General features: G+C 38.9%; 1 protein-coding gene across 7 annotated transcripts in view; it reads left to right on the forward strand.

Moving 5' to 3' along the window:
* Positions 1-9,695, forward strand: part of DOCK11 (dedicator of cytokinesis 11) — a 77,839-nt gene extending 68,144 nt beyond the window's left edge. For 6 of the 7 annotated variants that reach the window (XM_050310226.1, XM_050310229.1, XM_050310228.1 and 3 more), the window contains 6 exons: positions 1,435-1,581; positions 2,537-2,747; positions 3,082-3,272; positions 3,916-4,016; positions 5,384-5,522; positions 8,068-9,695. In XM_050310226.1, coding sequence (XP_050166183.1) covers positions 1,435-1,581; positions 2,537-2,747; positions 3,082-3,272; positions 3,916-4,016; positions 5,384-5,522; positions 8,068-8,190 — 912 coding nt within the window. In that variant the 3' untranslated portion in view covers positions 8,191-9,695. Of the gene's footprint in view, positions 1-1,434; positions 1,582-2,536; positions 2,748-3,081; positions 3,273-3,915; positions 4,017-5,383; positions 5,523-7,958; positions 7,972-8,067 lie in introns of all 7 variants that reach the window. The other variant, XM_050310232.1, reaches the window with a different exon arrangement.
* The last annotated feature ends 2,837 nt before the right edge of the window (positions 9,696-12,532 follow it).

A 12,532-nucleotide genomic window follows, 5' to 3' on the forward strand; every position in this document is an offset into this window, starting at 1 on the left:
AGTATATAACCACTAACAGCATATACCATAGTATATAAAAAGTAGTAACAGACATTTTTTTTTTGCAGAAAATTGCTGCTCCCTTCTAGATATTAGTAGGCTATGGGAGAAACTGGAGGCAAAACATGTATCAGTGTTGGTTACTCGTGTGTAGAGATAGAGAGTATTTCTGTTAGCTGAGGTATCTGGAAAACTGAACAAGATCTCGGGCTTAGTAAGTCCCAGGAAGGGGCATGATCTTATGATATCTGATGAAGTCTTCTGAGCTTGAAAGCAGTTGTGGTTTTGTTTGTTTTTTCTTTTTCTCCACCTGTAGAAGTTAATCTAAAGTATGATACCCTCATGTCCTTTTTGTCCCTAAACAACCTCCTTCTCCTTGCGGACCCACAGCCATGAGGGACATACAGAAGCCCTCTTTAGAAAACACTGTAAAAATTAAATTGGCCTTGCTTTTCCTCGTTCCTTCTTTTAGAGAAGATGATGAATACCCCTGAAACCATCATGGGTTTGTACCTTTGAACACCACTGTCACTGCACACACAAGGTATTGGAGCATTGCCATGCTGCATTTGCTGCAGCAAACATACATTTTGCCTTTGTCCTCATCTCATCTGCAGCTTTGGATATGTAAATAGTAAATAAGGTTAGCAAAAGATAAAATAAAACAACTGCAAGGTTAGTATTCCAGAAGCTGTAGAAATAAGCAGACTAGCCCTTAAAATTAAGCTGTGTAATGTGTCATCCTGATAGTCAATACTTGATCCAGTTTTGTACTTTAAAGCTTTGCTGGCTTTTTATTCCAGCTACCCACAAATAGTTTTAACACTGTGTCACAACTTCTGACTGGCATAGCTTGCCAAAGTGTGAAGTTCTCGTGCTGTTTCCATTATTGGGAGGACTGGTGATGCAAGCATAACCTTTGATGCACTTTTGTCTTTACTTACAGTAAATACACCAAGTTCCACTTCCTTGAATACAAGAGGAATTAAAGCAGAGAAAAGCCATTTCTTTTTTTATTGCTTAAAATCTCTCGCAGTCTACACAAATTCCTTAATTTCAGACTTTTCCCATGGCTCTGCTCTCCTCAACTTATTTAGCTTTCAGCTCCTTCTCTGTGCCAGCCAAACCATCTTTCACATTGTTTAGCTTTCTCACTGGTCACAGTCAAGCAGTGACGTGTTATGTTTGGGTTGCTTGAGGAATTTTATTGTTTTGTTAGACAATTTTTGAAGGAACCTATTAAACAGGCTGAATTCAGAGAGACTTTGTGGGAGCCATAGCCTTACAAACCTTCTTGGCTTTCTGAAATGTTAGTAGAAACTTACTTTCCAAGTAGCAAATCTAAGATAAAGTTCTCCAAATGAAGAAGCACAGCTATTCCTCACTAGTTCACTATTTTTTTTTTTTTTTTTGTGTGTGTGTGTTTAACGCAAGACATTCTTTGAAGAAGAAGATGGGAAGGAATACGTCTATAAGGAACCCAAACTGACAGGCCTCTCAGAGATCTCCTTCAGACTTCTTAAGCTTTATGGAGAAAAATTTGGGTCAGAGACTGTAAAGATTATCCAGGATTCTAATAAGGTAGAGTTGAAGTGCATGAACAAGCGAATGAAATGCTGTTAGCAGAAATGCTGTTAGGGTGAACTTTGCTGTGTGGAGCTAAAGAAAGAAGTTGACAGAGCATTCCTTCCTTCTGCCAGTAGGAAAGGAGGAGCAAGCCCTCTCCTCCAGCCTCTTCCAAGCACCTTGCTTCCAATGGCCCCTCGCATTCTTATGCTCCAGTGTGGACGTGCTGGCACAGCTTGACAAGTTTTGGTGCTGCTCTGGCTCCTGGGTGAATGGAAACAAATGAATTGGAATTAGGAATGGGAAGTTGCAATCCCCAATCTCGCTGAAATTACCATCTCACCGAGCCTTGTTGTTGGGAGGTGTTAGAAACCAGCACAGAGCAGCAGATGACTGGAAACAGAGTTACTTCTTGTTGCTTTGACACTCCAAGTCGAAAACAAATCCTTTTGGGCCTTGCAGCCATAGCTCCTTCTCTTTCATAAGGAATACTTACTTATGCTCCTTGCGAGGGCTTGTTCACACCCTTAGGCTGCAAGTGCAGATTTATCTGGGTTAGCAAAGACAGCACAGGTAATCCCAAAGCTGGCTTAGGGCAAGCCTGCAGATTTGCCTGCCCCAGCACAGCACTGTATGAGCAGTGGCTTGTGCTCCGAAAACTCTATGGTCATATTAGAAGGACTAAGTAGCTCAGGCACGTGCTGCATTGATGGATAAGCTGATAGGACTGCCTGTTCAGGAGCAGTTTGTGTGGCACAATATGACGTGTTTCTTGTGCCACACCTGCTTGTCTTGTGTATCTGCTAGTGGTCTAGACATCCCAGCTGAGGTCAAAAGGAGCATTTGATGTGTCACTAGCCTGCATGCAGTAAGGCTAGGTCAGCAGGAAATCAGTTTAAATTAGATCCCAGTATATAAATTAGTCAACTGTAAGTTATTAATCTTTGCTCTCTTTGTGAGTAATCCACAGGTCAACATTAAAGACCTTGATCCTAAGTATGCCCATATTCAAGTGACCTACGTGAAGCCCTATTTTGAAGACAAAGAAATCTCTGAGAGAAAGACTGAATTTGAAAGAAATCATAACATCAATAGATTTGTATTTGAAACTCCTTACACTTTATCTGGAAAAAAGCATGGCAGTGTGGAAGAACAGTGTAAAAAAAGGACCATTCTAACTAGTAAGTACAAACATCTGATCATGAGATAGTATCAGCAACTACTTTGAAACTATTTTAGCTCATGAAAATATCCCAGAAGAGTCAGAAATTCTCTCACCCTAATCAGAATTGTAAGATGATATCCTGGTTGGGAGGGAGGATTTACCTTTTGTTTTTATGTTCACATTTTTCCAAATTAATAAACTGTGCTGGTGAATTATAGCCTTGTTTAAGATTTCACACACACCAAATAAATCCTTAAGAGCAAGAATCTGCTTGTGTATATTCTGTGAAGAGCACTCCTATGTGCTGCATGACTTTTCAGTCTATAAACTTCTTTTGCTGTTTCTGCTAGCTTCCAACTCCTTTCCATACGTAAAGAAGAGAATTCCAGTCAACTATGAACATCAGGTTAATTTAAAACCAATTGATGTCGCTACTGATGAAATAAAAGACAAGACAGCAGAGCTGCAGAAACTCTGCTCTGCTGGTGACGTTGACATGATCCAGCTGCAGCTCAAACTGCAAGGCTGTGTTTCTGTGCAGGTGAGTCTGTCTGATGTCTGTTCAAAACTGCATTTATATACACAGCTCAGGGTGAGCCATCTAGTCATGACACAACACATTTACTTTCCAGAAATCATTAACTAGCCGGGTTGCAGGGCTGAGCCATCAGCCTGCCAGCACAGCTTCCCTGCAGCGTTCAGTGCTGCATTGGCAGGTGGCTCGTGGCAATAAACACTTTCTCCAGTGGTGTTCACAGCGTCCAGTCCAAGTAATTGCACATCAGTTGGCCATGGGTGACTGCTGAAATATACTTAACTCTGGAAGATTGCACTGCAAGTGTCAGGCACAAATAGCCTTTTTGCAAGCCTGACTTCTCAAGCTGGATAAATGACCTTAGGACTCAGGTCGTACTGCTTTTCGAAACGGTAATAAGAGGAAAGTATGAGGAAACATATTTAATCTTTTTATCTCCATTTATCTTTTGATCTTAGAAAATGTAGATGGAAAAATACTCAACCTTTGAAACTTTCAGTGTCTCTGGTGACATTAGTAATGCAGAGTTGATGGCATTCAAATAGCTAATGTTGAGTGGGTTTAAAAAAAAAAATGGTTATACTTTTCACAAATGCCTTTATCAACTCAGCAGAATTTCTAGCATAAATGATTTCATCTTTGGTTCTAGGTTAATGCTGGTCCCTTGGCCTATGCCAGAGCTTTCCTAAGTGACAGCCAATCCAGCAAATATCCTGCTAAGAAGGTGAATGAGTTAAAAGAAATGTTCAGGTAGGATTTCTAATGCAATAAAAACTAGCTAGCTGGCTGGTGTCTGCTTTGATTATGTTTTTGTCTGTCTCCAGTATCAGCGAATGCTGTGTGTTTGATATGCCTTATAAAGATCCGAGTCTCATAGGATTATGGGTGCTCAGACATATGACAAAGGTCAATGTAATTATGTCTGTCAAGAGTTCCCATGCTCAGGGCTGTGCTCTTCATGGGGAGATTTACATGAACGCCTGCTTCAACAGTTGGTATGGGTATTTGAGATTATCACGTGAAGGAAGTATGTGTGAAAACCAGAGACCTGACAGTCCTGTATTCAGACATCTTTCATACTGTGTATTGTTTCACAGTTTTTCCAAAGGGATTTTTTGCTAGATAATGATGAACTTGAAATATTTGAAAGCAAATCCTTTCCCAGTTTATGGAAGACCATTGGCCTTGTTTCTGCTGCTAATCTTTGAAACTGTGTGACTTGCACAGATGTTTTTCTAACTTCTGTCCCTTAGGGGAAGTTTTACCTCCCACTCGAAAGTGTACTCCAAGATATAGTTAGGCAACTGCTGCTTTACCTCAGGATGATGAGTCTTTGCCACCCTATTTTCTGGACCTCTCGGGTGCAACCAGTTGCTCTGTGCTGGTGACTCCCATTTCACTCACTAGTAGTTATATGGAGAAAGCAGCTTTTGGGGCAATCCACTTCTCCTTCTGTGTATTGAGTAACCTGACAGTAAGGGAGCAATCTCTGCAAACCTGCCATGCATGGATGCAGACCAGAGGGAAGGCAGTTTTACTTCCCAGCCTTGCAGTGCAGCCAGCAGGGCAAACACAAGCGCCAGTTCAAATGAAGTTTATAAAGAAGGAAAATACGTGTGTGAAATGAAGCAAAGAATGATCAACAGTAACCAAGAAACAGTATTACACCTCCCCACGATCCAAACTTCCTTCTGGAGGGTGCCTCTGCTGTTAGCAACACTGCTGTGTCACACACCCAGCTCTGACAAGCCCTGTATGACTGGTTTTCCCCTCTGTGCCTGGCCATGGCCTCCCTCTTTTGTGACCCCACGTGCAGCTGGTTGGGCTTATCTGGTACCTGTGAGTTGTGTGTGGTTCTGCAGGTCGGGGTATGTCCCATTTGCTGAGGATCCAGGCTTGAAGGAGCTCCAGCAAAAAGCCCCATACCTGTGTTGCAGTCCCTCCCCATTCCCTGATCCACTGGGCCAGGGATGCTCCTAGAACGCAACTTGTCCCAGTCATTGCAGAAAAAGGGGGGATGGGAAATAATGACATTTGCCTGTCTGTCTATTTGGTTGCTTGCTTTGGTAGAAGACTGAGCTATTGTAATGCACCAAGTTCATTCCTTTCCTCCCCAGGAAGTTTATCCAAGCCTGTGGAATTGCTCTGGAGCTCAACGAGCGTCTCATTAAGGAGGACCAAGTGGAGTACCATGAGGGGTTAAAATCAAACTTTCGGGATATGGTGAAAGAACTTTCTGACATCATCCATGAACAGGCACGTACTGCATGTCAGGAGCCCACAGAGGTGGCTCTCTGTGCTTGAAAATTAGCTAAGCTGAAAACTGAGAACTAATTGAAAACTTGATCATTCTTCATGTTACGTAGCTAAATATAAAAAGGCGAGTGAGTGAACATGAAAATTAAGCAACAGATTTGGTGGATTCCTCACACTGCTTTCTGTTTGCTGGAAGCCTCAGCCTGCTGTTGGTATTCAGTGTGCTTCAGGGTGGAGTCTTCGCTGACACATGCTAGTTTCCTGGCTGACTGGTCATCAGAAATCGTGTGCTCTGTGTTACATCATCTTTTATACATTACAAGAGGTCACAGGTCAAAATTCTCTGGCAAAATTTCCATTTCCTCAGTTATATCTGGCTTAAGTTACTTTTTTTTTTAATATGTTATTTTTGCTTAAAAGATGTTTTCTTACAATTTTTGCCTGATGCCAACACGTCATTTATATGCGCAGTTAAAATATTTCTTCTAATTTATCTGATCCATGTTTTAATATTTTCTTGGATCTTCCTAGGAAAATACGTTTGAATAGTAACATCAGAGAGGTGAGAGATTCAAAGAGCAGTTGCACTTCTACCTAGCATCGTGCTACGCAATTAGATGAAAACTGGGTTTCTGAAGTAATCTCCATACCTCTGCTCTTTAATTTTGCCTTCATTATGATAAAAGACAGCTTGTTGTAGATTTATAGTATCGAGGATATAAAATGAACGGTACAGACTGCACTGTGATTCACAGAACTTGAAATTTAGAAGAATGCTCTCAGGGACTCCCAGTTACTTGATATACAGTCCACGTGTGAGGATGAATTAAAATTGAAACATTTTAAGTCACTGAAAACAGCTAGGCAGGTTCCACAGTAAGTTGAGCAGTTGTTCACACTAATGCAAAAATGCACAAATAACAAAAATAATACAACTGCACCAGGCTGCTATTTGTAAATTAGGTTTATTTACAATGAAATAATGCTTATGGGAATCAAAATCTTGTTATGGAGGAGTGCAATGTCATTTCAGGGAAACAGTCTCATGATGGGGCTGAATTTTGTTGTAGGAGCATAAGGGTGGATCTGTTTGAGAGTGACTGCTGCACCCCTCTCTCTTTTGTTAGATTTTTCTGCTGTTCTCCTCATCACCACCATTTTTTTAGGGTGCAAACTACTTATCTTGCACATGTGCCACACTAATTTTTTTCATTTGCATTACCTGCCCTGCATACTGAACTTTGCTCAGAGAAGCTCGTTCATAGGATTGGCACCTGCTTACTCCAAGCTGTTTGCCCTAAACCTTTCCAAGGCATTTAATTTGCATGCAGCTGCTGGAACTTTTGTGGCTTCCGAATTCTGCAATAGTCAAATCAAAACCAAATCACTCAGTCCTGCGCTGTCACAGTACAATAGTTCTTAGAATAAAGAAGCATTGTTAAAGCATACTGCCTGCTGTCTCAATACCAATTTACAAATCCACTGCTGTGGATTTGTAATTGGTTCATGGGTTCATGTACAAAATATGTCTGAAATGTCCAAGTGAAGGGCTCCTTGGGAAGGATATACTTTTCACTTGTATTAGCTCAAAAGGCAGTTTAAAAGACCATGTTTAAAACCACTGTTCTTTATAGCTGTACAACGTTATGTACAGCTGCTGACCTAAACTTTGCATTCCCATCAAATGACCCAGGTATCTAACAAATTAAACTTAATGGAACATGTTTTCCTCTTCTGCAACATTACTCAGGTAAACATAAAATGTATATTGCATTAGTTTGGGGTTCTCATTGCAAATAACATGCTTTTCTAAATATTGCCAGTGTCCCAAAGCAACACAGGCAGTGCCCTTTGTTTGAGGTGAAAGGGCAGGTGGGCAATTCACTGGGTCAGCCCGTGACCTATACAGATCTTTTAACTTAGGGAAAAATTGGATAAACTGCAGCTGAACAGGTCCTGGAAGCTTCAGAGACTGACAGAAAGCTGGATGTCCAGAAGCTGCTTATGATGGCCAGTGATCTCAGTTCCACTAATGCACCTTGACGCTAATTAACTTGTTGACTGGTGAACCACATTGTGAAAAACATACACAGTCAGCTCTAGCACAGCTCTGCCAGTCCAGTTATATCCTGTGCTGTCAGACTGTCCTTCGGATTATAAAGTATAAAATCTTGCCAAGTGGCACGGAGGTAGCGAGTGTCTGCTGGGTTTAGCTGCATGTACTCCCTGTATTTACCAAAAAGCCTATTAAAATTCTGTTACCTCTAAGACATAATAAAAAAAATTGCTATACAGAGAGCAGTTTCTTTCCTGTGGTGCATGGCTGGAACTAAAAATGATCCAGCAATATGCAGAATAGTGTATATATTAATGCTACAGAAATTGCTAAATTACTTTTCTTTCTCATTTCTTTGTTACGCTGCCTTTGCGAAACAGCTTTGAAGACAAGGTTGGATATCTGTTTTTTGCATAACTTTTTAAACAGCTTGATTATAGTAATGAACTGAGAGCTTTAGTGAATTTGTGATTATTTTGTTTTGTCCAGATCTACCATGAAGATACAATGCATTCTCCGTGGATGCACGATTCCCTTCATGTCTTCTGTGCCATCAGCGGAACCTCTGGTGATGGAAGTTACTGTTCACTCAGACCCACTGCTGAAATATAAACATATCAGTCATATTTTACAGAGCTTTCTCAGGAATTCTTGGAACTGTACAAAGGATGCTTAAAACCATCCATGATGAGCAAAGATTCAGTTGTGGATTTTTTGTTTGTTTGTTTTGTTGGTTTTTGGTGTGTTGGTTTTTTTTTCCCCAAAAGGAGTTGCCATGCTTTCAAACAGGGTGCTTGCTTATTTTGCTGAGCAACATTGAAAGTGCCTGGACATTGCACCACTGTGCTTGTTTTCTACTATTTTTTTTAAGCTAAATGTATAACAGGATGTGGAAAGGCAGTTATCTAAATATGTATTGAATTGCTGAACTATGAATTTGAAATGATGACGTACTATGTAAAGTTGTACAATGGAATATAATAAAATGTAAACCTACTTTGTAAATAGAAGGAGTATAGAGTATATAGAAATTAGCATTGTATCATATTTGCTGCTAAAAGCTTTGTTGGACAGGGAACATGAAATTGTAGTCACTAGTAAAAGACCTTACTCTTCTAAAAAGTGACTTGGGGTCCAGATACCCTTCTTGCACTCAATTGAGAGTAAGCTTGCCCTAGTCTGGAATAAATAAAAACCTAAATCAGAAATTATAATTTTCATACATCCTTAGAACAGATATTTCTAAAGTAAACTCCATGAAAGCTGAGCTTACTGTAACTGATTTCAATTTTGGGTAACCTTTCGCAGCTGTAGGAGAGGATGGATTGTACTCACTAAGGACAACTTGAGAAATTTGTCATTTAGTATGAGTTTTCTTGTTTGCCACTCATGGTCTCACACAAATATAAACTCTGAGGACACCTTAAATTGAGTTGGAAATTATAAAGTTCTTTAACAGTATTCAGAAAAATTCCAGTAATCTGAGAGATGTAGTTTAAAAAGAAAAAAAGCTGCACATTGAAATAACTCATACAAAATTGAGGAGATTTCTTTTAGCACCATAAAACATGCATTTTCTCTCCTATTAAAACAGATCTGTTTTCTGAAAGCTTGTTTTTTTTGTCTGACAGGTGGTTGGAGAAAATGTATTTTCCATAATTCTTTTATTCCTCCTTCACCATCCCAAAGCTTGAATACATTACCTCTGTCTCTTTTTAATAAGACACTTAAGATGCAGGAAGAACAACATAGAGTAGTAATCCTTTTATCTGGCAACATTTTTAACATCCATGTTTTTTCAAAATCCCATCAATTGTAAATACGATTCCAGTAGTTCATAGGGGAAGAGCGAGGGGTTTTAAGGATATGTAACAAAATGCCATAATAAAAGGACTCCAGCTGGGTATTTAGCTTGGCTGTAGTGTCTATAAAATGTTAAGCTTCTAATCTTTGTAACAAAAATTATCTTCAAATAGTAACTGGACCACATTTCAAAATGTTTGTTATGCATGATTCTAAATACCTAGAATTATGAGAAAATGATGTTGTGATCCATAAATTCACCCATTAGCTGTTTGTAAGCAAAATACAGATGTGCCTATATAACAAACTGGCCACATTTCTGCTTGTATGTGCTTTTATGCCAGGCAGGCTCCAAATTTAGCGTAACAGAAAGAGGAAGAGAGACTACTGTGTTTAAATATGGTTAGCACCTTACTGATTGTCATCCTTCAACAAATAATATTTAAAGGCAGATAGTGAGAGTTTTCCAAATTTCTTTACTAAAAGGTAGAAGTTTTGAAGCTCTATCCAATACAAGATTTTTTTTGGAGCTAGTTGACCTCTAAACATCAGTACTGAAGGCATATTTTGACTGCAGTCAGCAATTACAAGATGTGGACATCCAAAAGCTCTTGCACTGTAGCTCTTTTAAATACTGCAGAGAGCCCAACAGTTTTCCTGGATTTGTGGTAAGATTCATATGAATGTTTTTTGATGTCTTTAATGTTCTGAGGTAACATTGTCTGAGACTGAATTTTCAATTTCTATTCCTTATTTTTACTGGAATTCCAGTGAAATTCTTACTCATATCTTCAGATGTCTTCGATGTTCCAAGATGCATTTTTGTCTGAACTTTTCAAGTTGTTGTTGGTATTGGAGTTGTCCTGTCATTTCACTGTCATATACTGGAAAGCTGTCTTGGTAATTTGGCCAAAAAAAAAAAATGTGTTTAATACCAGTCCAGTTAGAATATATACAGTCCCTACATTTCAGAATACACACTTATATGTGGTTTTCATGAATTACAATAATGATTACTCCCTAAAGATTGACCTTCTGTCCTGCAGCTAAATAATTTTTCTCGTTTTTTTACAGAAACATCTCCTTTTGAGATGGGTTATAAAAACATTGGTAACAAACCAACTTGTTTTTCTTTTATGTATTCATGAATCTGGGGAGTAGCCATTAGATATTTTACAGCTGTATCTCAACAATTGTGCCAAGAAAATGATCACATTTTCTCTACCTAGACCTTTCCCGTATAATTGTCCCAGTTAAAAGAAATCCTCCACATTTTTTCTCATTTCTGGCTGAAATGGCTTAATTCACAGATATATCTGGAGAGTGTACTGTATCTATGCCACTTTAATGTAGCTGGTACTCACATTGGGTACTTCCTATTTGCTACCTTTTTGGGAACAGTAGAAATGTCTATTGTTCATTATAATTTTTTAATTTTTTTTTATACTGCCTGAGGAATGGTGGAAGGTTTGTGGTCTGGAAAAATTAGCAGAACATTATCTGAGATTATATCCTGCCATACACTCTTTCTGTATCTCAATGTGGCTACATCTACATATTTTATATATGTGCCTCTAATAACTTTTGCTGCAAAACTGCTGTACACACCAAGCCTTTGGGATGGATGCATTGGTAGTTTTGCATAAAAGACAAAGAAACAGGATAAAGTATCTCTCTATGAGGTTTAAGAGCACTTGGCTACTCTTAGTATCAGGATTGATTTGGATAATGCTACGTGCTAGAACCAGATGGTTTGCAAATAGCACATAAAAAGCTACAAAGGGTCTGCCAGCATTTTATGTACAAGAACTTGCTTTTAGAGGTTTATAGAGTAAGCTAAGTATAAACATTTTCTTCTTTGACCTACTGGTTTTCTTTCTGCAGAGAGATTAGAAAGTAGTATTTTAAGAAAAATAACTTCAGAGTTATGTTTCTTTCTACCCCCAAAAATCTGGAATGAAGAACTTAGTGCAGCGAAGGATGTATTTCTACATAATTCTTGGTGTTCTAAATTTCTTCTGATAACAGGAATTTCCATGAGATAGGCTATCAAATGAAAAATCATCATGTTACACACCTGCAGTTTGAGATATGGTTATTTTGTTCCAGAAGACTTTTGAACTTACGCAACCTGATATTTGGATATAGAGTAAGACTCTACATAAACATGACACCTTTTGTCTCAAAATAGGTAAAATATACTTATTTTCCCTTCCTCTAGAGACCAGTCCCATGTACTTCACAGCAGTCTGCAGAATAACCCTATGATTTGAGTAACTTGACCCAAAAGAACTGGAAAAATAAGTGGAAGTCATGGGCTCAAAAATCTCATACAAATTAAACCACATCTTACTCAATTTACCTGCTTGAGGAGAGTAGCATGTGTTGATTTGATGTTTGCTGAGCTGAGTTCTTTAATAAAACAAGGGTTTCTTACTGGATTGAGGAACACCGTGTACAGCTAATTATTATGCAACTGCAGATTGTGTAGTACTTAACCCTTAAATAATATGCTTGTGTCAAGCAACAGCGAACAGTTGTGATATATATACATAATATCTCAGCTATTCTGGATGTAATTAACTTCCTTTTCATGTAAATTTAACACCTGCTGCTGCATATTCATGACAGAAGTGCTTTTACCATGCGTGTTGTACGTAACGTGTTTTATGAGGCCTGTGGAACCTCCTGTGTGCGCCGAGGAGCAGCGCGTCCCCCTTGCCTCCGTTTTTAACTCGTGCACCTGGGACACTGAGTGATGCACAGCGCTGCTCCAGAGCTTTCTGAGACCAGGGGTACTATATGGCCCTTTTTACTTTCTTTTTCTTGAATAATGAATAACTTTGACAAGAAGCCAGGGCAAAAAATCACATTCAGATGAGTTTAGAGAGTTTATTCCAGGTCAAAATAAAAGACTACAAAACCAGGAAAAATAAGTGTTGCAATAAACATGTTTTGCTTAGGGTTTTGGTTTTTTGTTCTTTGTTTTTTTCCCTTTCACAGAATAGGATGAGTGATAAAAAGCTAATAGCAGTGTAAGATTCATGGGACTAAATCCTAGTCCACTGAGCTATCAGATATGCTGTCTCTAAAGAAGATTACTGTAATAAACCTTCTAATACATAAGTACACCAAATGAAATTGTGAACAC

Source organism: Myiozetetes cayanensis, unplaced genomic scaffold, assembly GCF_022539395.1.
Source record: "Myiozetetes cayanensis isolate MyiCay16 unplaced genomic scaffold, myiCay2020 scf15, whole genome shotgun sequence".
In the NCBI taxonomy this organism is placed as follows: domain Eukaryota; kingdom Metazoa; phylum Chordata; class Aves; order Passeriformes; family Tyrannidae; genus Myiozetetes; species Myiozetetes cayanensis.